Here is a 23,332-nt window from a genome sequence, read left to right on the forward strand (position 1 = left end):
AAGTGAAATATTGGTGTAATCAAGACAGTGCGAGTGAAAATTAGTTAACGAGTGCAAATTATAATAACCCTATAGTGAGAAATTAGTGAGTAGACAATGAGGAGCGACTGAAAAGCAAGAAGAAGAAGAAGAAAATAAAAAAGACTGAAAAGGAAGTGTATACGTAAAGAGGGAGGAGAAGAAAAAAAAAACTGTAAAGCGACTGAAGAACAAGTGTACTATCAATCAATCAATCAATCGTAAACAAGAAGAAAAGACAGTACGAGCGTAAACAAACATCTCCCAAACAAAGTGGAAAAATATAACTAACAAACTAGACCAATTGCTACAAAAAAATCCTGACCTACGAGGCACTTAAAACCATATACAGAACCATCAAGGGGACACAAGAAGAGGAGGAGGAGGCAGGAGGGCCGTAGACGCCGAAGGTAAACAAACTCTCGGCGAAGTGTTGCAGGAAGAAGAAGAAGAAGAAGGAAGAGGAAGCAGCCCCCGAGACGATGATTTCCTTGGCGATCCCGGACTTCGCGACATGGGAGGGCAAGATCTTCGTGGGCGTGCTGGGGTTCTCGTGGGCGACCTACATGTGGGAGGAGTACCTGGCCTACAGACAGGTGGGTGGAGGGCCGGCCTGTGGCAAGCTGGCGGTGATGTTATACGATTTCGGATAATGTTTCGGCTAATACTTAAATTATTGATTCTATTTTGGTCCATGAATGCATTGTGGTAATTAATTAATGACTCAGAAAATAGAAGGGGGTCTAGGGGGGGGGGTGAAGCCCTCCATTAGGTAGGGTACATCTGATGGGGTCATGTCCACAGAGGCGTGTGTACCGGGAGAAGAAGGAGCCGCCGGTGGAGCTGAAGGACATCATGGAGAAGGACTCCTATGACAAAGCAAGAGCATACAGCATAGACAAGAGCAACTTCAGCCTCATCTCCGGGGCCTTTGACCAGATAATTGGCACAGTGAGTTCACTTTTGAGTCTTGATTTGTTACCAGGATTGGTTCCACATGGAAGAAACCCCAAACTTATCAACACGCCTGCAGTCTGTGGCACTAGTACATTTATAAGAATATTTTGGTAACTGTCTGAATGTGTGTTGGTGTACAGATTATTTGATCAGTAAGCCCTCTAGTTTGGTTACTTTGTTTGGCAGATTCATGTTTGGTGATAAAAAATGTCCTCCCATCTAATTTGGCAGTCTGATGCTCACTTGTCAAATTAAATCTAGCTGCAATCTTATAACATTGAAAGTACTAACAACAATAATGACAACAATAATATTCTTGAAATTAACTGCGTATTCAGTCTACAAAACTAATAATCTTACCACAGGGTGTGATGGTGTTTGGAGGATATCCAGCACTGTGGGCAGCCTCGGGCAAGGTGGCGGAGTGGCTGGGCATGTCCGCTGGTGCTGAGATCCCCCAGACCGTGGTGTTTGTGGGTCTTCGCTCCCTCCTCTCTACTCTCATCAATCTGCCATGGTCTGTTTACTTCACCTTCAAAGTGGAGCAGAAACACGGCTTTAACAAACAGGTGCGTGGAGGTGAAGTAGGAATGATGGATGTGTACACGGTCATTTGGTGGAATTAAGTGAGGGTTTAAAGGAGATAAAATGTAAGGAAATTTTGGTGAAGAAAGTAAAGATAATAAAGTGAAGGATAGGTGAGTAGAGAAGGAAATCTAAATTCCTTTTCAATGCAACACTTTCTACATTTTTGTTAGCTTATGAATTAATATTTTTCGAGAGTATCCAGGTTTTATGTTTTTTGTGTAAGAATGCTGATTATTCTCCCTAAGACTGGTGCTTTATCTCCCTGACAGACGCCGGGCTTCTTCATAAAGGACAACATCAAGAAGTTCATTGTGTCACAGGCCATCTCTGCTCCTGTTGTCTCCTCCCTCGTCTACATCATTAAGGTATGGTGGTGGATATGGTGTCCTTGTTTTCACAGTGCTGCAGCTCTGTCAGGGATCAATCATATGTAATAGATGGTGTGCCTAAATGAATATAGTTTAATGTCTTCATCATCATTGAATTTTACACCTCTAGAAGTAGTCTGTGGTGGTTGTTTATTTTCATTGATGTTTTAAATCTACCAGTTTGCCATAAATAATTACCATCTCTTCATTGCATAGCCTCAGTATTATGGTTATAGATTTCCTTTAGTAGGTGTAGTCTTTTTTCCATTTGGTCTGAATGATCACTGAAGCCTCCTGTTGTTTTTCCCTACAGGCTGGTGGAGACTACTTCTTTTTGTATCTTTGGGGTTTCACCACAGCTGTCATGATGTTCCTCATGACCATCTACCCGAGCTGCATTGCCCCACTCTTTGACAAGTACACGCCACTCCCTGAAGGTGACCTGCGTACCAAGATTGAGGAGCTGGCCAAGCAAATAGACTTCCCCCTCACCAAGCTTTACGTGGTGGAGGGCTCCAAGCGCTCGGCACACAGCAATGCCTACTTTTATGGGTTTTTCAAGAACAAGCGCATTGTATTGTATGACACACTGCTTGAGGATTACACTCCACTCAATGAGGAGGGCACCGAGGCAGAGAAGCCCACGGAAGGCAAGGAGAAAAAGACAGGGTGCAGCACAGACGAGGTGTTGGCAGTGCTGGGCCATGAGCTGGGGCACTGGAAGCTGAACCACGTGCTGAAGGGCATTGTGATATTCCAGGCAAGGATAGTTCTCTGCCATGTACTATTGAGGTTATATATATACAAGTACTATTGGAGTTAGGTACAGTTAACAGTAAATATCAATCCACCTTATATCTTAAAAGACTCAGTAGCCCTCTTTCTACATGGCAAGTCATATTTCTTCTCCTCTCCTTAGTTCATCCCTTACATAGTCTCCTCTCTCCCTTCTGCACCCTCCGCTCACTTACTGCTCTGTGACTTGCTGTGTGGACTAAAGGGACCACAGAGTCATAAAGAGTTTAAATAAGGTGGATTGATATTTTCATTTACCCCTGGACATGTATCTCTGGCCTGTCCTATTCAGGTGATGAGTGCCCCACATTCATTCACATGCTTTTTTTCACCTGTCAGGTTAACTTGTTCCTGGTGTTCACCGTCTTTGGGTCACTGTACAAGTACTCACCGCTGTACCGTGCCTTCGGCTTCAACCACAGCCAGCCAGCCTTCATCGGTCTCCTCATAGTCATGCAATACGTCTTTGCTCCGTACAATGAGGTGAGGACCTTCCTTTGCTAATTCATGAAAACATTGTAACCCTTATTCTGTTCAACTTACTAATCCAAGAGTTAACCAGTAGCTTCATTCTTTCATCTCCTTCAGTAGTAAATTCTGCAACGTCCTTCCCTGATCATAAAACAGTATATGAAAATCAACAAGGCTTTTCAAACCGGCAAACGAGGTGCTGATATGAATATGAGTTTTAGTTTCCTCCCAGACTGTTACTGACACACACAACTCTCCTTCCAGATCCTGCAGTTCCTCCTGACAATGTTCAGTCGCTACAATGAGTTCCAGGCCGACTCATTCGCTAAAGCGCTTGGGTTCTCGGAGAAGCTGAAAATGGCTCTCATCAAGCTCAACGAGGACAACCTGGGCTTCCCTGTGTACGACCCACTGTACTCGGCCTGGCACCATTCCCACCCACCTATCCTGGAGCGCATCAGGGCTCTTGAGGGCAAACCAAAGGAGGACTAAACGATTTGTGACACACACCCCGAGAGTCACCAAGGACAGCACCGCCATTTGATTCAGCGTCTATATGATTTGTTGTTGTTGTTCATTTCTATGAATTCCAGTGTATGGGTTAGTTGTGATGTTAGGTTATGCAAGAATTTTTTTTTTCATCTCTTAAACTGGTGAGGCAGGATCAGGGGAATGCTGGGGCAGGGTTTAGGGGAGACATGCTTATTATTGTTATTCTGGGGTGAGGTATCATCAGATAGGTAGGAGTCATTGGCTAACCCTTCAAGACTGGCAGGCATGTAGATTTGCACTCTATTTCTCCCCCTTTCTCAAGAGACTCCTCCTTTATGAGTGGGAATGTCTTTGTCTCCTGCATCAGTGTCTCTACGACTGGTGCCCTGGATCTGTGTCTCTTTATTGTGGTGCTCGGAAACCTGTGGTCTTTCTTTTTGCTAGTGCTCCTATCTGACAAGCCTACAGCTCTATCTCTCTCTCTCTGCATCCTAGAGGACATTTGCATGTTTAGTGTTCAAGGGCATTCTTTAAGTATCTCTTGCCTTGCAGTGCTCTGAGTGCACACAAAGACATATCTTGTAATCTTGGGTACTCCTGAATCTTTTTAGCATTACCTGACAGCCCTCAAGGGTTACTACATATAATTTCAGGGGTTTATTTGTGTATTGATTTTAGTATGTAATCAATTATATGTGGAGAGATTTGTTTAGTGATTATTTTTTGACAATGGAAGATGATTTAGTGAAACTACAATGTTCAAAACCAAGTTTTTATAGTTGCTCCCACAACTTTAGTCGACAGAATGTGATTCTTACCAAACGTGTGAGCATGTTTGTATGAGTGTGTGTTGTCTGACCTGTAGTTCCTTTCTTCATTTGCTTTACTGTTTTTCTTCCTGTGTGAGAGTATTGTGCAGGGCATCAAGTAGATAGTTATAAACAAAAAATTGGCCAGCAAGTGAGAATTCTAACATTTCCCAGCCTTGGGAGGTCATGCTCAGGGTCTCTTCATAATTTCCTTCATGGAGTCTTTTGTATGACTCAGGTTGACCTCTGAGAAAGTGGCTGCTCAGGAGCAACCTAAATTGACAGTAGGGAACAGTTATTAAAAAAACAATCACTGAGAAGCACACATCTTCCTGCTGTTCATGTTATAGTTTGTTTAAACACTGATCACTGAGAGAACAACTTAAGACATACTACATGGTGACTGTGAGGGCTGTGCATGCTTAGATGCAAAGCTTACAAAATATTTGATCAAACAGACCAAAGTACAACTGGTAAATAGGGAAGTTTTTTGCTCTCAAACTTGTTTCCTGTACTAAGCACAATAACTGGTAAAAACTAGGCACAAGTTACCTCTTCAGCCATGGAGGCCGGGCAGCTCAGTGGGTTGGTGCTTGGCTGGCGACTGAGAGACTGCCAGATCAATCCCAGCTCACTGCAGCTTCTCAATGAGAGAGGTAGCACTCTCTTGTAACCTTAGCAGAGCTACATGGTTATTGCTACCTAGTTTTGGGGGGATTCTCAAATCACCTTTTTACCTCTTCAGCTAGTGGGTGACAGGTTAGAGGACAAAGACAGATAATGTGACCTGTTTCTGAGTGGATGACTTTTAAATCTCTGGTTACCCTCTAGTGTAAGGGTCTTCATGTAATACATCTGAGAAAAGGGAAGTACAAGTCCAATAGATTGAGCACAAGCATTTTTTATATATCTTTACAAATGCTGTTAGGGTCAAATTTAATAAATATTTGTAATCTGCTTATTATTATCACTTCATACAATGATCCTTATATGTAATGCCAAAACTTTGCTGACAGTCCATTCTCCCTCCCTCTTTCCCTCTAAATGTTCCCCTTTACCCAGAATAACATACACATACACACAAAATAAACACGCATACACATGCACACACACATTTTCGTTAATTAACAAATGAATCTCAACTGTTGATGAAGTATGCTACAGACAAGAAAGGGAAGAGTGACCCTCCCTGTGTCCTTAAAGCTTTAGGAGTGAAAGAACTAACTGTTGATGAGATAGTGTAAGGTTAAACAGAGGAAAGAAAGATGGGAATGCTCAGGAATATCATGCAGGACAGACAATATAGGAATAAAGATCTAAACTTGGGTATGCAAATCTTCCCTGGCTAATGTGAAGAGCAGAGCTGGAAAAAAAATAATAAAGAAATGGAATCACGAAGAAAAGTTTTAGTGACTCAGTAGTTCTGTGCAAAGATGCGAAAACAAGAGAAAACAATAATAGGAAAGCAATTCAAAGGGACAGTGCAGAGAATTATGAGAACTGAAGCTGTGCAAACACATTAGAACATAAGGAGTCTGCAAGAGGCTAGTAGGCCTATGCAAGGCAGCTCCTGTAAGAAAGTAAAAGTAAGTAAGAGAAAGAGAAACAATGGTAAAATGAAGGATCATATGGTTAATGGAAAGAATTATGAGAGCTGAGATGCAATTGATTATACCAACTTAGGCTTGCATCCTCAAATGCCGAGCCTGTATGTGGGGACAACAGCCAATGTTTGTGTTAGATACAGGAAAACGGTCTATGTTGTCACCTCGGTGGGCAGTTTCCAGAACTAAAAGGCTGTCATAGCTATATAGACAGACAAGAAGACTGACTACTCATCCCACATGACCACTGCCCCAACATGTAATAATGATGTTTGCATAAAAATGTATATATAAAATGGTGAAGTTCAACATTCAGAGCTTACAGGTGAGTGCAAAGCCCCAATGTTCAGACTTCTACTCATCAACAGCCATCGTGGTGTCGTCTTCTCCCCGGCATTTGGAGTTCATCAGTTCGCGTCTTATCTGTAGGGAGAAATTATAAACATCATCACTAATGATTGATTTCTTGTGGTGTGAGACTTTCTTATTGCTTATTTTACCTGTATAGTAACTGAAAACTTAGGATGTGATATCTCATGCACACTCACCTCCGCTGTCATGGTGTAGTGAGTGTGGAACTTGACCACATCGAGGAGGGACTGCTTCTGGTCATTGCTGAGGTCCTCCTTGTAGCGCTGCACGAAGGTCAGTAGCGCCTGGTGCCAGAGGACGGGCAACTCACGCCGGTCATGCTCAAACCTGCCGTGTGGAGGGTGGGTGTCACCATGTGTATACCATCACTTCACTCAGGAAAGCATTACCAACAACTGCAAAGAACATCTACCTAATTTGATCTAACCAGCAGCACAATTACCATATTCACCATCGTTCCCGTGACAATTTCAAACACTAAGCAGGTTTAGGGACAAAAGAAAACCACTGAAGAGTTTGAAATATGAAATCTAAACTATCAAAGTCAATTATTGCATTCGTCTTTATCATCATCATGCTCATTTCCTGTTCTGGGATATATAATTTACAGGCAAAGATCTACGACATGAAAGCCAAAAGTGAAGATGCCCTCACACACTTAAGTTCAATAAAACAACAATGCTACCTACTTCAGAAAATGGTAAACGCAAGCATCGATCACCCTGTAGGGCAGCGCATATTTCTTATCAAAGAATATCCTGAGGAAGATGGAGTTGGGCCCAGTGTAGTCCATCTCCGCGATCTTGAGGATGGCGGCGGCTGAGTGGAGGATGGGGATGTGGATCTTGGCGATGACAGAGCCCACGATGATGGCTTCTCTAAGGGTGCATGTTCCAGACTGTAGGTGAAAGGGAACATGAAGAAGATGATGAGTAGCATAAAAAGATGTGTGGAAATATGTGCAAGAAGGAGGAAATTAATGTGTGAGGAAGAATATGATTTCCAATATTGAAAGTTTGAGGCCAAGGATAAGATCAATGGATGGAGTGGAGATGTGCAGGTTAGCATAAGCCTCAAACTTTACATTTACCTTACTTGGCCAGTCTTCCTTAACACAGAAATAAGCATACAGAAGGGAGGGACTTACCATGCAGAGGGGCAGCAGGACACCCTTGAAGAAAGCAGCAGGCTTGAACATGGCCTTGTAGAGAGCCTGGTAGAGGTGGTAGTTGAGCCGCTTGTAGTAAGAGATATCGTCCCTCACACGTGGCAGCAGCACCAGGTTGAAGAAGCGCTGCGCCATTGCCTCCTTCAAGTTACTCACGAATATCCTTACTGCCTGGTACATTGCTGCCGCTGACCACTTGTCGGGGTCTGTGGGGGTGAGATGGACATGGCACACATGAGAGGAGGATCACCAAAGGAACGATGCAAACTCAACACAAAAGAGCAAGGTGCATCATGGGAATATAAAAAGGCAGAAAAAAATCATAATGGTAGTTTGATGGAAGTTAGGAAAGAAAAAATATGGGTAAATTTGTCCACACCTAAACCAGAATCCACAACCCCAAACGCAGCATTCACCTGTGAGGTAGACGAGCTCCTCCCAGTTGCGCATCTTGGGGATCACCTTGAACATCTTGGGCAGGGGGCCACTGCGGTATTTTGCCAGGATCTTGCCCACCTCGGCACACATCTCCTGCACCTCTGGGGACACTGTTACCGTCTGGACACCTGTGTGGGGGAGATGAGTAGGAGTGAGAACTGATAAATGTGTAGTACTATATGTAATTATGATTCCTGTGATGTGAATATTTCCTAGACACCTGCATATGATTATTCTTTTATAGTATGTCCTTCTATCTTTCTATGAACAGCATATGACAGGCATTTTTCAGTTTTTAGCCCTTGATCCAATGCCAGGGAGGAGGTGACAAACACACACCTTCCCTTCAAGCTCAGGTGTTTTTGGCACCCTGGACACTGCCACTGCTCAAATAAACCCGTGGAGCCTTCAACAACGCCACGATGTCACACAAGAAGCTGCTGGAGCTGCAGTCGGTGGAGCAGCAGATACAGCAGCTCTGGGAGGAGGCCAAGGTGTTTGAGGAGGATGTGCTGGCCAAGGGGACGTCCGAGAAGTACCTGGCCACCTCCCCGTACCCCTATATGAACGGCAGACTCCACCTGGGCCACACCTTCACCCTCAGCAAGTGTGAGTTTGCCGTGGGTTATCATTATCTGAAGGGCAAGAAGTGTCTCTTCCCCTTCGGCCTTCACTGCACAGGTACCTTTAGTGTACTGTTTTTTTAGTGCACTGCAAGACATACTGCTATCTTCTTTTATTTTTTTATTAAGATGTTAATCCATTTTTACTGCCTCCTGTGTGTCATTTCCAGTATTATGAAATATATATTAGCACATCAATTTATTTATATTTGTTAAGTTGATACACAGTGCTAATTCAAGATTGTGGACTTGTAAGCATGCAGATCCTTCTTATCTCTGATCTGGGGCATTAGCAGATAGATTATTTTGATCCCTTACTTAAGTTTATCTTTACCCCAATCACAGAAAACATTCAGCTTTATAGAGGTTTTAAGGCATGCTGAGGTGTTGAGAAATAGCTAATTGTACTCATAGGTTTCTGCAGTAGTTAAAGAAAAGGATCTTGGAATCACTATATCAAGCGATTTAAAGCCCGGTCAGCATTGTTCAGAGGTAGTTAAAACTGCAAACAAATTGGTTGGCTTCATCGGACGAGTCTTTAACAATAAACCGGAAAAAGTAATATTAAAACTGTATAATTCGTTGGTTCGACCCCGTCTAGAGTACTGTGTACAGTTTTGGTCTCCCTATTACAGAAAAGACATAGAAAAGTTGGAATGGGTTCAACGAAGAGTAACAAAGATGATTCCTAGGTTGAGAAATTTATCATATGAACAAAGGCTTAAAGAAGTAAATTTATTCAGCCTATCAAATGAAGAATGCGAGGCGATCTAATAGAAGTGTTTAAAATGTTTAAAGGATTCAGTGATATTAATGCGGAAGATTACTTTACAATTGATCGATCAAATAGAACAAGAAGAAATCACAATTTGAAGATAAGTGGTAAAAGATTCCCATCGTACGAAGCTAAACTCTTCTTCAATCGAGTTGTTAATGTTTGGAACTTTCTACCCTGTGATGTCGTTGATAGTACAACAGTTACAGCCTTCAAGAATAGATTAGACAAGTATTTTGAATCCAACCAGCAACTAAGATATTACTCATTGTCGTAATAACGTTAAGTTTTTTCAAATACTGGTGTCCTTGCCTGCTTTTATCGCCCGGTTAGTGGTAGCAGTAATGGTAGTTCTTTCCTCTTTCCTACATAATTTCTATGCAGTTTTTCCATGCTGCATGGTTCTTTTTCCTTTCCTGCCAGCTTTGGCTGGAGGGATGGGGGGTGGGGAGGAGCCTTCGCCTTTGCTGTCCTTCATCTTCCACCTTTGATTAGATAGTTAGTGCAGCTTGTCACAAATAGCCTCGTAAGGACCAGCAGGTCTGCTGTTGTTTGTTCTTTCTTTGTGTCCTTTGTGTCTTCTTTGGGAAGCAGTGTGTTGTGGTGCTTTTTACTTTTACCTTGGCCGGTCTTCAAATTTACCATAAAAATTCCTTTACTCACTGCTGGCATCCACATGTGACTGTATCTCAGTCTGCTTCTCTGTGATCTTGTCCCTGAAGAGGTCGGCGAGCTTCCTCTGGGGTGCTGCATCCTTGTTCATGAAGTGATCCAGGATCTGCATGTCTTCCTTTGCCAGTTTCTGGAACATAAGGTAAGTGTGCAAGCTTTAGGTGGTGCATACAGCTGGTTTAGTGTTTGGTATTTCCACTTTTTTAAAACTGTTTCTAAGTCTGGAGAGTGGTTTGTGCATATTACCTTTGACTATATATATACGTACTATTTCACATAATACGATCAGCCTTATCCACAATTTCAAAGAGACATACAAATCCAGATATATAAGACAAGTGTCCTTCCTAATTGTCATTAGAAGTCATGATGTGCCTTTATAATATCCTGCTTATCTACTGAAATAAAAAATCTTCTCTACCTAAACTAATACGTAATTCAAAGACATGGAGAATTACATAAAATAGACACTTTTATGGGTAAATAAATACATACACAATGGGTACAACAAAACAAAATGAATATACAAAATAAAATATGTAAACACACAAATACACACCTAAAATAACAATAACAAAATGCCCACCACTACTACCTTCCTACTAGATAGATAATATTGTACCTCCCACACAGCACACTCACCAGTTCATCCTCAAAGTCCTTCACCATCTTATCAGTGTTCTGGGGCACAGCAGCTGAGGTCTCATCCACATCCTCGTCATCTTCATCACTGCTGTCATCACTCCCGCTGCCACCTTTTTTCTTTGAGCTTAGACTAACGGCAGGTCTGAGAGTAAAGAATTTTTTGTTGAATATTCCTTAATCAGATGTATATTAGGTACAATGGCCCTAATTCTGTACTATTATGACAAAGAACAAGCAGAAGCCATCATACCGAGATGTAATTATTCGTTTCATGAGTGTAGTTTGGATATATTGAGTAAAACATAAATCTGTACAGTGAAGTTTGGTTTGGTCCTTTAAGTGGCTTGTCCATACCTCTTTTTCTCCCTGTGTGCCGGCCGCTCGAGTGGAGGGAATTCTCCATCATCCAATGCTGCCATGGCCTCTTCTGCCTCCTCCTCCTGCACCTCCCTCAGCTGGGCCAGACTCTGCTTCAGGATGGTGCGGCCCATCTGGCCCTCCACGAACTATAGGACAACAGACAAACAAACATACGAATAAGATAATGTTAATCATGCATAAATGACATTACCATTCTGGGAATACACATTGACTAAGTTAATGCTATGAAAGGGAAATGGGGAAATATTGTGATCAAATTCTTCTAGATTTTACACAAAATAACCTAACCCAATCAAATTAAATATCATAAATTTATCATACATAAAGGTTAATGATATTTAGTCTAACCTTATTATGTAATATTTTTTTCAGATACAGCAAACCAAAATTGAAAAAAAAAGACCAACACTGATCCCACAAGAACAATAACAGAATATAACAAAAGGAGTGATAAATTTAGGTTAACAAGGTTTCTGAATACTCTCCTCTTGGCAGGTTTAGGTCAAATATGGGAGAAAATAAAGTACTATAAGGAAATATACAATGATTAGGCTAATACACACCTCCTCATCACCATCTTTCCTGAGTGGCCGATCCTTCTTGCGCCCTGTTGGCTGGGCCACCTCATCCCTGGCCAGCTGATCCCCAAGGGGGCCCGGCCGTGACACCTTTGAGCCAAGCTTCTTCAGTTTCTTCGCCTTGCCCATGATTGATTGGAGAGTCTAAGAGAGAGAGAGAGAGAGAGAGAGAGAGAGAATTAAAAGGATTAGGTATATGCTTGAACACTCATTTAGCTCTGTCAATGCTTAGGTAGTATCCTATCACCCCTAAAATATTAATCTCAAAATAACATGTCGAAGAGATTCTGCTGTATGCTAATTCAATTGTTACTCTCAAAATTGTAAAATTTTACCACCGATCAAAAACTTAGAGGGACCTAAAATGAATTTCCATTCCCTCATTATATGCGTTGCAAAGGCTATTTCCCCGACCTTTAACCTACCCTGGTGCCCTGTGCATCATCAAACAGAAAGAATACTGGATTGTGGTAAATATCCCCCCAAAACCTGTCCAATACTGATGTGACTAAAATGATGCGGGGGTTGGCAGGAATTTTGCTGTTTTTATTCAACAGCTGACTGAAGACTTTTTGCCTGTTACTTTATCTTGCCTTGTGCTGAAGACTCATCACGGTTCGACTCCTGTAAACCCACTATAAATAAATACAAGCGCCCCGTAGCCAGCCATGAACATATGATGAGTACAGAGTCACTGGCTGCCGGACTGAAGCAGAGGAAGCAAAAAACAAAAAAAGATCCAGACTGAGACAAACCACAGGAGAGAAAAAGAAGGAAAGAAAAAGGAAAATAACACCCAGAAAGTGAAGAGCTACATCAACTGAACCGAACTGAGTCTCTCCAGAGTGGGCCTATCTGTCACCCCTCCCCTCCCCATTACCCACGACCTATATTGTTGTTGTTGTTTAGGGCCGCGGCGATCTAGTCAATCACATGAGCCCTGGTGTCGTCCTGTGAGGTCCTCACAGGCGCGTCAGCTGTCCCGTCTTCCTGAGGAAGGCGCAGGTGAGGCGAATGACAGATTCCTGCCGTGAGGGATGGACTCCTGCCGCCGACAGCAGCGTGGGCAGGTCCAGGGCGCGGAGTTGGTGTCGGAGCAGCACTCGCTGGGAGTGGTGGCGTGGGCAGTGCAGCAGGAGGTGCTCAATGGTGTCCTCGACGGTCCTGCACCAGGGGCAATGAGGGTCGGGGACGAGGCGCAACGACCTATATCAACCTTCTCTTCCTCCACAACACATTACCTAGGACACTCTCACACTATATTGTCACTACTCACTAATAGCACGAAGACTGCGTTAATAAGGGTAATAATAAGGCGTTTTGCTCACCTCCTCAGCCTGGCTAGAGTCCGACCCACGTGCGGCTGCTGCTTTACTAATCCCGGGTTGTGTAGTGGTGTTCTTTGCATCAATAATTATAATAAGTGAGATTCATTATACTAAGTACATAAAAAATAAAACAAAATAAACTAAGGAAGAGTGTGATTGATAATCGATTGAAATTACTCCTAAAACCAACACTAGTTAAACACAAAGCTCCAATACGTAACCTTGTAGAGAAAATGTAAATATGACGTCATATCTTGTTGGTCTAACGTCCAAAATATTGTTTTTTTCCCCTTGATTTCTATTCTTTTCTCTCTCTTAACCCTGATTAATCCCATTCTATTCATGGTGGCCCTATTTCAACACTTAATGAAGCTTTACTTACCTCTTGGGAACTATGGGGTGGCAGGAAATAAGAAAATAGGATATGCCATAACCTCTTCTACGGAAATAATGGCTTGGAATCTTACCCACTTAGGCACCTCCAGCTATTCTTCATTTTTACCATTCTAATAGATCTTATTCTCTCTCTCTCTCTCTCTCTCTCTTACTACACCATCAAGATCAAATGAACTTACTAAATAAATGTTATATGCAGATTTAGGTTGAACATTATGATTAAACTCACCTGAAATTCTTGGATGCATCTGATATACTTTCACTTCTCTTTATATTAATTACAACTTCAAACCTTCCTTCATTTTCTTTATCTCTGTAATTTGATGAGTTTTATACATGCAAGGGAAAAAAATACCATGTAATTTGGGTGAACTTTTACTTGAAACAAATATGTACAGCAACCTTGTTAGGCAAATAAAAGGCTGAGGGACTCTACATGAAGGCTTCAGGGTTGTGCTGGCAGAGTGACATTATGTATCTCACAGGAGTAAAGTTAGAGCAAGTAAAGCCTGTTATTATCCCTTTGGAACTCAACACGAGGCAAAATCGCTGCAACTGAGTACATTCGCCCCTTCTTAAGTCTACAGTCAGCCTCCACGATCCTCTCCTCTCCGCATTACACTGCATTCAAATCTGCCAATAGGTCCTCAGATTGTTACTTCTACTCGTTATATAAAAAAAGAAATTATATATCATACCAGCAATAGATTAGCTTTGAAATCTATAAAGTACATTGACTCCATGAAATATGAGTGATAATACCTCTGTGTTGCTCCTTTCATGTGAGGTATGAATGAAAAACAATCACTTGAAATCATAAACGAATATCCTAGTCACCTTTGTAATCTATAAAACGATGACAAAACCACATGCATTAGTAAGAGGCCAGGTAATGATCACAGTTCCAGCAACCAACCAGTATAACATTGCATTACCAGGTAAACAACAGCACATTGCGATAAACATTTTTCCTCCACTGTTTGGACAAGCTGCCTCATCTTACTATAGGCTTCCATGGCTGGCATTTAATAACTGCCAGCCCTTCTGCTCCACACTTCAAAACCCACAATGAAAGGCTTGGCTGAAAAGGAGAGGGAAAGAAAGAAAATCCCCCCACTGCAACATCACTTACTACTTGTACTCTCTGTGGAAGACTGGGCTCAAACACAGAATATTGATTTGCCAAAAAAAAAAAATAGTACGCACAAACACACACTTTATTATTATACAGGACAAACAAAAACTGAAAAAAACAAACAAGAAAGGCCATACTTTCTGAGCACACAAGAATTTTCTGAACAGGTGAGGCTCGTTAAGTTGTTTCCATTCCTGCCAGTGACTTACTTGTTCACTCTCCACGGGGTTCCTGACACACACACTTACTCCACACTCTTCACACCAACAACTCATCACCACATCTCTTTACATTGCCACCATCAAATTAGAAACACCATTGGTGTCTCAGTCGCATCACCTTCACATTATAATTTCCCATATGATGCTCATGATTCAGATATATTCATAGAATGCAGAAACATACATTAAAAGCTGTTAATTAGTTCATGGATGAAGAAAACGATCACAATGTGAGGATCACATGGCAAGATTCTACCACTGACAGAGTAGTTTTATGAACACGGAGCTTGATTTCTTGTTCCATAGTAGTTCTCTAGAATACCTACAAATGAAATATCATTATGCACTGAAGCAATTCATGGTTGTTAGGAGGGATATAGTACAGTCACACAACACTTCTTGCTGAGCTGTGATGGGAAAGAACAAACAAGCTTTCCAGTAGTTAGTATATTCAGAGAAGGATAACTTCCTACATATTACTCTCATTACATGCAATGAAACCTTCCGAAAGTCATGGTTGCTGAACTGATGCACTTGAGTCTGTCGCCAAGCTACAAACTCTGCTGGAGCCACAAGGGGCTGACAAGGTCTAGAGAACAGTAGCATCTTTGTGCTGAGGAAATCACGGAATACAGTGAACTTTACTGTGATTGACATCAAAAATTATATACCCAGCTGCAAAATTATTTACATAGGGACAAAATAAATATATTTATAAATCTGCACATAATATACACAATTCTATGATCCACAGATTAATCATCTAAACTATAATCTAAACACCTGTGGCACCTGCCACAGGATTACAATATAGTAATTCTTAAAGGTATAATTAATGGACAGATGCAAGTCTCTAGATGCTGCAAATTTTTGAGTCACAGTAACCTGGAGACCAATTTATACATTTAAGTATTTTTTACATTAATATAGAAAGTTGCACAGTAAGGAAAACCATGAGTCTTCTTTATAGTAAGTGTGCCAGCCATCCACTGGCTGCCACTATCTGCTCAGCTACAAACAATTTTAGCTTCTACTAAATTTGTGACCTTGAGTATTTTATTGTAATATACTATGCATGGGAACAGAAGATGACCTCAAGTTCACGCAGACTACTTTAATGAGAAGATTCTAGCAAGCACCACAACTCCAGGTGTTACAGTGTTGCTAGAATAGTGCTGACTGTAAACAAACATTTATATTAATCTATTGCCATGATCTAATCTATCCATCAACAGGTTTTGCCATCCTGTTTAAAACTCTCCATTCCTCTTCCACAGTTGGTTGTCACACGTGTAGTGAAGGCTTGCATTCGTAGCATCCGTAATAGCAAGCAATGTAAACATTAGTAGCCAGCCTTATAATTTTACTGCTCCTTCGTAAGCCACCTCTGTGTTCAGGCCCTTACCTTACACTACGCTTCAGTCACTCTATCACAGATCACCACCAGTGTCTATACCTACTAGGAGCAACATACCATTTATGGATTAATATGAAAATTTCATTCGCTTTTTGATGTCACCATCTTAAATGTTACGACGCTTCGTCTTTTCAGACACTCAGGATCCACAATTATACACAGAGCAAAACAGATTGGCAGTTTTATGGTTTACTAAGCAAATAATATCACAAACAAATTTTAGGTAATGGAGCTTAAAATATGAAATCATTACCTCTTGCAAAATAGAATACCAATATCCCATGACTTTTGTGTAGCTTATTCTTATGGTAAACTGCAAATAAACTGCTTTCAGTTTCATGGAAGAATACTGATTGAATTCAAGTGATTAAGATGGAAATGTACATAATATGATTTGTGGAAATTAAAGCCAAGTTGACTAAACAACTCATCAACCACATTTTCACCCAAGATCTTACCAAAGAAAAAAATGGTGTGCCATGCAGAGAAAACAAAAAAGTATACATTAAAGAGATTCTCTCTCTCTCTCTCTCTCTCTCTCTCTCTCTCTCTCTCTCTCTCTCTCTCTCTCTCTCTCTCTCTCTCTCTCTCTCTCTCTCTCTCTCTCTCTCTCTCTCAGAAAAGCAGAAACTATATATAATACAAATCCCTATGCTCAGTCAATAGCACACAACTATCAATGTTTCCTGGCAGCGCTGGGCTGCTGGGTGGCTGCTGAATCACTTCTTGGCAATACCTTTTAGTCTCATTGAGTTGGTCTTGGTTTTGCCTGGTGGCGTGATGGTCAGGCTCTTGAAGCTCTCGTGGCTGCTTCCTCCTCGCAAACTCAGTTCTTTTGCACCACTGAAGTTGGAAATAAAAAATAGAGCAAGGTGAGTAATAAACTTGAAGAGAAGTACAACATAGTAAATGAATTAGTAGATGGAGGAGTTACAAACTTTGTGTGTGCTAAATAATAAATATATTACAAAATCTAGTAAATTTTAATGTGATTTGTGTTTCAAATAAAGTTATTGTACACAGACTTTTATAGTCTATTCTTCTAAATTCCACTGGTTTGAACAACTCAAGAGTCTGAACTTTGAGGGCAGGATATTACAATCCAAAATAGGCCAAACTATACAGGCAAAAGATTGTGATCCAAGGATAACATCACCAAGTGGGTCATTCCCTCAGGTCTTAGATCATAGACTTTTTTGCATTATTTTTGGCTCAGCATATTGTATGGTAGCCGTCCATTTCAAGAAATATATATTTATGCAAGAAAAGTATTATTACAAGTCTGTTGCAAACAAACACAAACACTGTATCATTTAGAATGCAGATTAAGTACACAGTTTGTTAATTCAAACATATATGACTTACATGTGCTTTGTCAAATCTTCAATGTCCACCAGCATGGAGTCCTGCTCCATGTGGAGGTCGTCTCTCTCCATCAGGAATGTTACGAGGTCTTCATTCAAGCCTGGAAACAAATGAATCATGATTTTTACCATTAGCAATAAAAATACTTTTGAAAAAAATGGCAAAGTGTGTGAAAATTATCCTGTGGGGAACAGGATGCATGTTCTGGAAAGATAATAAATGTATGATAAATGAAGACTGCTTGACATGTTTAATAAGTAATGATGGGATGATGTATCTGATTTTTAGATACCATCCTGTTCTGTTTAATAAGTGTATCATTTCATATGTATGTATTCAATATACTTTTTAAGTGACCTATTTTCAAGTTTCAAATTATTCCTTTTAAATTTTCTTAATTAAGTTTATATTTGGTCAGTTGAAGCAGAAGACAATAAAGAATGGCACTCACTTTCTATCTGCGTGTGGAGATCATTGACAATAACCTGAAGCTGCGCAACATTCATGTCCGTCAAGATCTGTCGGCTGATCCTTCTTTTGCTGTCGGGGAATGGAACACCAATCTGCCAGGACAACAAAAGCAACATGTAGCTGAGTGGGGGCTGTCACACCATGCAATTTTGGAATGGGTCATCTAACTATAATCTTCCACCATACATCTTTTTCTTTGATAATTTCATTGTGCAACACTCTATGCATTCTTGTATGTGTCAGTTTTATCATCTTATTGGCAGCTCCCTATTCTGCTATATACTTGTCTCAGCTCAGGTCCAGAATATGAAGTTACTTTTCACAACCTTGCCATAAATCTTCTTTGGCCTGCCTCTCGTACTATCTCTTCTTCAAACAAGCAAGGGTGCCAGGAATGACTTTTGTATGTCTCAGTTAAACATCATTAATCACAGTCCCTTTAATGCAAAATGGAGAGGCCTTCTGCTATGACAAGACCCTGAACCAAAACTCGCCATCATTGCTTTGAGCTTCTTACCTTGTTGAAGCTTGCCCTCACCACTTCAGCAATGGGGCTTTTCTTCTTATTCTGTTTTTCTATCTCCATCTGCATCCGAGCCATTTCCTTGGCCTGAGCCAGTGCTAGGCGAGCTTCCTGCTGCAGCTGTGCTTGACGGGCAAAGAAATTTTCCTCTCGCAGGTCAGATTCAGACTGAGAGGAACTATTTCTGCCTGTGTGGGGTGTTGAGCACTGTGGAGGACAAGTAAATTAAATTCTAAACTTTCACTATATGTTCTGAGGACAATTTCAAGGAATGAATATATTTTAATAGCTATGTAACTTGCTTCAAAGTTCCCCTCACCCAAAAAGGTAATAGTGATGTAGTGAATGGCACCAAGGATTCCATGTCTGTGTTTATGAGGCAGAATCAAGTTATAAGTTGATCTCTTCTTTACCTCCTAGTTTAATGCTATAAGATTTACAACCAATTACTATTTCAGTTTCTGTGGCCTCTGGACATTCTGTGGGTCAGTCACACATTTGTCAGCTATAATAATGAGTAATCTTATGAGAAATCAAGAATGAGGGAGTGAGAATGTGGGGAGAAACATTACTGTACCTTGCTGCTTGAGGATCCAACAGACACTCTCTCAACATCTCCTTCCCTGTCTTGCGTGCTCTCTGTGTCTGAGCACTGACTCTCACAGTCACTTGCAGTTTCATTCATAAAGCAGATCTGAAGATTCATGCCTGGAAAGAACAAGATGAGGATTCATTTGATGCCCATGACTGTCACTGCATTTCTTGGTATAACAACAGTTTCTGACTTTCCCATGGACAGGCAATGAGTGTATACAATCTAGACTGAAGCTCACCACTCTGAAGCCGGGAATGTAGTGAAGGCTTGCGGTGTGGCCGGTCAGAGGTCTGGTCCTCATCCAGCCCCATGGCCAACTTGCGGCGGATTTCCTCTCGATCATTGCGACGCTGAAAAGAAATAATGGCACATATAATAAACTACTGAGACAACATAAATGGCACATAAAAACTTTTATATGCTAGGAATGTGCTGGCATGCCTTAAACTGTAGCCCAATCAATCTATATATGTATTGCCGCATACCCTTGCTGGATGGTTATAGAAAGTGTCCTCAGGGTGCTCGTCTACATCCTCTATGGTGATGACGCGAATGAACTTATCAACAATGTCTTCCTCATCCTCATTCTTGTTGCCAACATGTCGCAGCCACTGGCGCTTGTTGTCAATCAGAACGGGCCACTTCAGCTGCTCCAGAATTGTGGGGCGGGGGCATGGTGCCCTGGTCTCGGCAGCAGGTTCCACATTGGCTCCCTCATTCCAGAGCAGCTTAGAAACTTTATGTGACTTTGCCTTCAGGGAACTGAACACCTGAGTGGAGACCTTTGCTGTTTGCTCCCTTATGGAGCTGAGGTTGACTGACGACAGGCCGAGGCTGTCCTGGAGATTATTAAATCCAGAGGCAGATGAGTGTGACCGCTCGTCACTGGGAATCTGGCGGGACTGTGATCCCATGGCCCTCCCAAACATTGTTATTTGGTGCAGTGGATTGAGAGAAATAGTCTGTTCTTAGTCTTACTGGAGGACTGAGCTTCAGGACTTTCAAGGTCTATATAAAGTCACACTGATTATCTTGTTGCTGGTCTGCTGAGACTTCATTTTTTATGATTCTGAGAGTACTCAGACAGTGTTAACATGCATTTTTTCTAAGTTATGCATTATTCCTGTTACAAATTATGTATGTTGATAAGGTTGTGACTGGTCACCTTTGTGCAAAGGTGCCAATGAGTTTCTAATTGCAAGAAACCTTAGTTAATTGAATCTTTTTTTAATTTGTCACATTACCAGTCATAGCACTCTTCTGTCCTCTGTGAACAAACATGCTCTGCGGGCGATATTTTCACCCATTCTTCCCTTTCTTTCCTAGTCTGACCCACGACACCCGCAGCTCAAGAAAGCTTTGGTGAATATCTGCCAAGGATGCGGCAGTGCAGCTTCCTAGTGATGGTCAAGGAACCTTGGCTCAGGCTGGGGTGTGAGGAGCGCCACATGCTGGAACACAACCTTGCTCCATTACTTCACGACTTCCTCGTTACTTCACAATCACAACTTTCTACTTCCAGATTTATCCTGTGTCGCACAACCACTGTCCAGCAGCACACGAGAGCGGACTGAGAGCAGGTCCTCCACCCCTTGGGACACTTGAGACCTGAGCCGCCCACGACACCCACCTGCGCCGCCTCCCACACCACACGACAGTGACCAACCACACTGCGCTGCGCTGCGGCCGCTGCCCAACACTCCCTCCACGCTGAATTTTACCCACTTTTCTGCTGCCCGTGTTCCCTCAAAGGCTGTCCATTATCTACCCATGTCCAAGGAGCTGAGAAACTAGACGCATAGATGGGTTTTTCATGCTCCTCGTGTGTGCAATGCGGCAGTACGTTCCATTATGAAAAATCAAGTGATGAAATTTGAAACACAAGTAGAATCAAATATTTGGCGATATATATTTCGACCAAAAAGAAAATCAATGGCCTTCATAGCAAAGTTCAACCTGTTTTCCTGGACAGCACAGACCTACACAGGTTACGTAGTTATTTCATTATCAATGTTAATACTTCCCGTAGACACAGTGCGCTCACAACATGTGTCTATGTTACCTCGCGATCTCACGTGTTAATTCCAAAGATCAACATTCTGTTGATCTTGTTAATTCCTACATATACGTATACACGGAACTACGCAGAGATTCCTTCTTAGCTCACGACTTCAATGGGTTGCTATCTATTATTGCAAGTTTTTTTTTGGAATCAAGGACGTTATTTTTTTCTCCGACCTGTCACACAAAACTTGGGGCACTATTCAGACTTTTTTTTTGGGGTGGGAGGCGGTAATAGGAGTGGAGGAGGGGAAGGGGGGGAGAGATGAATGAGGTGAGGGAACAACAACAACAACAACAACAACAACAACAATAATAGTAATAATAATAATAATAATAATAATAATAATAATAATAATAAAAACAAAAACGTTAATAACAATAGCGTAATTATAATAATAATAATAATAATAATAATAATAATAATAATAATAATAATAATAATGATGATGATGATGATAATAATAATAATAATAATAATAATAATAATAATAATAATAATAATAATAATAATAATAATAATAATAATATAACGATATGGTCACACGACAAAGACAAAGGAGGAGGAGAGGAACAAGAATATGAGTATATCGTTTGGCTGGCTTGAACGGTCTATTTCTGAGACACTGGTTATACATTTCTGGGTAAGATATGATTTTTTCCCATGCGACTATATTTGTTTTCGCCGGAAAACAGTTACGAAAGTGTTAGCGCGAATTTATCGCAGTAGTATCTGTGAGGGGCGCCGCACAGCTGGTCCAGATATAATCCGGATTTTGTTATGTAGCGGCGATGGGCCACTGTTCGGTGGGGCTGATGGCTTGAAAATAGACCCTAACTAATTGTGCGGTGATATCTTACAGCTCAACCGGCGAAAGGTTACCGATGATTTACGATGATGATGATGATAGTGATAATGAAACAAGCAGCCCCTCACCCAGCCGAGTGCACGGTGCGTAACATCACGCGCTGTACAGTGAACGAGGAAAAACGCGAGGCAGCCGGGCCGGGGTTGTTCCCTGCTGCTCCGCCGCCTCAGACCGCCTTCACCACCTGCCGGATGACTCACAAAGTTTTTTATTTTATTTTCTTAATGCTTTTTTCTCAGGCTGAGCAGTCCGTTATTGTTTCAACATTCTGGTAAATTAAATAACAATATCTAACTCCCTCAAGCGATGTCAAAATTATATCTTACTTTATATATCATCATCATCATCATCACCATCATCCTGTTAGTAACACGTTACTCCTCCTATTGCAACTCCGATCTCAAAACATTAATGGCCAGTACCACAATCGTTATTATTTGTTATTTATATTATTATTATTATTATTATTATTATTATTATTATTATTATTATTATTATTATTATTATTATTATTATTATTATTATTATTATTATTATTATTATTATTTATTATTATTATTACTATTATCGGCTATATCCCCATCATCATCATTATTTCTATGTCGTCATTATTGATAAATCACGAAAAGCTGCTAGCACGTTTCATTGCTCGCCCTCGATTCCCAGTTGTTGAATGTTTGCGAAATTTGCGGAAAAAAAAAAGATATAGCCTACTGGGGCGGCGGAAAGCGGTGTGCGGCGGCTGAAGGCAGGGCGGCGCAGCGGGAGCCCAGGGGCGATCAGGAGGCGGGGACGGGCGGGAGGCGTCACGCGCCGATGAAGTCTTTCAAGTCACGACTCACGAGCAGCAGAGAGCGGCCAGCGTGGTTGTGGCTCACCAGCATAACAGGCGAGCAGCGGCCACAGCAAGGCTCACCACGCCACCGACAACGGAACCAGCACACCAAAATATCCGCAATGCCTTCGTCTTCCGCCCTCCCGAGGAAGTAGATAAATGCACTAAACGCTCTTAAGAATATGGGCTTTTATGAGTCTCAGAAATGTTCTGTGTATGTGTGTGTGTGTGTGTGTGTGTGTGTGTGTGTGTACGCGCGCGCCGTCATTAGGGTCATTAAGGCCACCTGACGCACGGGGGCACACACGCAAAACGTCACACGGCCGCCTTAACTTAAGTGGGAATTCAGTTTATGGAATAAT

General features: G+C 41.5%; 4 protein-coding genes across 7 annotated transcripts in view; 2 read left to right on the top strand and 2 right to left on the bottom strand.

The window, feature by feature from the left end:
• Positions 1-377: 377 nt before the first annotated feature.
• On the top strand, positions 378-5,455 carry LOC126984058 (CAAX prenyl protease 1 homolog). The gene is made up of 7 exons (XM_050837477.1): positions 378-614; positions 823-969; positions 1,341-1,544; positions 1,833-1,928; positions 2,245-2,691; positions 3,066-3,209; positions 3,462-5,455. The coding sequence occupies exons 1-7, from the start codon at positions 501-503 to the stop codon at positions 3,687-3,689; spliced, it is 1,380 nt and encodes a 459-aa protein (XP_050693434.1). The 5' UTR covers positions 378-500; the 3' UTR covers positions 3,690-5,455.
• Positions 5,384-13,132, bottom strand: LOC126983930 (bystin-like). Of its 3 annotated transcripts, none has more exons than XM_050837277.1 (10): positions 13,083-13,132; positions 11,740-11,898; positions 11,150-11,301; positions 10,793-10,937; positions 10,142-10,280; positions 8,059-8,208; positions 7,622-7,848; positions 7,164-7,372; positions 6,651-6,801; positions 5,384-6,525 (listed from the first exon to the last, which is right to left on the bottom strand). In XM_050837277.1, the coding sequence occupies exons 2-10, from the start codon at positions 11,881-11,883 to the stop codon at positions 6,457-6,459; spliced, it is 1,386 nt and encodes a 461-aa protein (XP_050693234.1). In that variant the 5' UTR covers positions 11,884-11,898; positions 13,083-13,132; the 3' UTR covers positions 5,384-6,456. The 3 variants fall into 3 exon arrangements, with proteins under 3 accessions (XP_050693234.1, XP_050693156.1, XP_050693311.1); XM_050837199.1 differs by lacking the exon at positions 13,083-13,132 and adding an exon at positions 12,721-12,918; XM_050837354.1 differs by lacking the exon at positions 13,083-13,132 and adding an exon at positions 12,639-12,918.
• LOC126984145 (leucine--tRNA ligase, cytoplasmic-like) lies at positions 8,216-10,135 on the top strand. The gene has a single exon (XM_050837564.1). It carries the CDS (start codon positions 8,503-8,505, stop codon positions 8,785-8,787), a length of 285 nt encoding a protein of 94 aa, XP_050693521.1. The 5' UTR covers positions 8,216-8,502; the 3' UTR covers positions 8,788-10,135.
• Positions 13,133-13,840: 708 nt separating the features above from the next.
• The window catches only part of LOC126984183 (schwannomin-interacting protein 1-like), a 99,326-nt gene continuing 89,834 nt past the window's right edge, over positions 13,841-23,332 (bottom strand). For both annotated transcript variants that reach the window (XM_050837777.1, XM_050837699.1), the window contains 6 exons: positions 19,444-19,555; positions 19,188-19,318; positions 18,605-18,817; positions 18,068-18,179; positions 17,617-17,716; positions 13,841-17,094 (listed from right to left, as the gene is read on the bottom strand). In XM_050837777.1, coding sequence (XP_050693734.1) covers positions 16,971-17,094; positions 17,617-17,716; positions 18,068-18,179; positions 18,605-18,817; positions 19,188-19,318; positions 19,444-19,555 — 792 coding nt within the window. In that variant the 3' untranslated portion in view covers positions 13,841-16,970. The remainder of the gene's footprint in view (positions 17,095-17,616; positions 17,717-18,067; positions 18,180-18,604; positions 18,818-19,187; positions 19,319-19,443; positions 19,556-23,332) is intronic.

The sequence above is a fragment of the Eriocheir sinensis genome, chromosome 1 (genome assembly GCF_024679095.1).
Source record: "Eriocheir sinensis breed Jianghai 21 chromosome 1, ASM2467909v1, whole genome shotgun sequence".
Lineage (NCBI taxonomy): Eukaryota > Metazoa > Arthropoda > Malacostraca > Decapoda > Varunidae > Eriocheir > Eriocheir sinensis.

What these genes read in the sequence shown, in the direction of transcription:
- LOC126984058 (XM_050837477.1), top strand. Translation starts at nt 501, where the DNA reads ATGATTTCCTTGGCGATCCCGGACTTCGCGACATGGGAGGGCAAGATC. An exon ending in TTGACCAGATAATTGGCACA is followed by an intron (nt 970 to 1,340) that starts GTGAGTTCACTT and finishes ATCTTACCACAG; the next exon opens with GGTGTGATGGTGTTTGGAGG. An exon ending in AACACGGCTTTAACAAACAG is followed by an intron (nt 1,545 to 1,832) that starts GTGCGTGGAGGT and finishes TCTCCCTGACAG; the next exon opens with ACGCCGGGCTTCTTCATAAA.
- LOC126984145 (XM_050837564.1), top strand. Translation starts at nt 8,503, where the DNA reads ATGTCACACAAGAAGCTGCTGGAGCTGCAGTCGGTGGAGCAGCAGATA.
- LOC126983930 (XM_050837277.1), bottom strand. Translation starts at nt 11,883, where the DNA reads ATGGGCAAGGCGAAGAAACTGAAGAAGCTTGGCTCAAAGGTGTCACGG. An exon ending in AGGACTTTGAGGATGAACTG is followed by an intron (nt 10,281 to 10,792) that starts GTGAGTGTGCTG and finishes CTTATGTTCCAG; the next exon opens with AAACTGGCAAAGGAAGACAT. An exon ending in ACTACACCATGACAGCGGAG is followed by an intron (nt 6,526 to 6,650) that starts GTGAGTGTGCAT and finishes TTCTCCCTACAG; the next exon opens with ATAAGACGCGAACTGATGAA.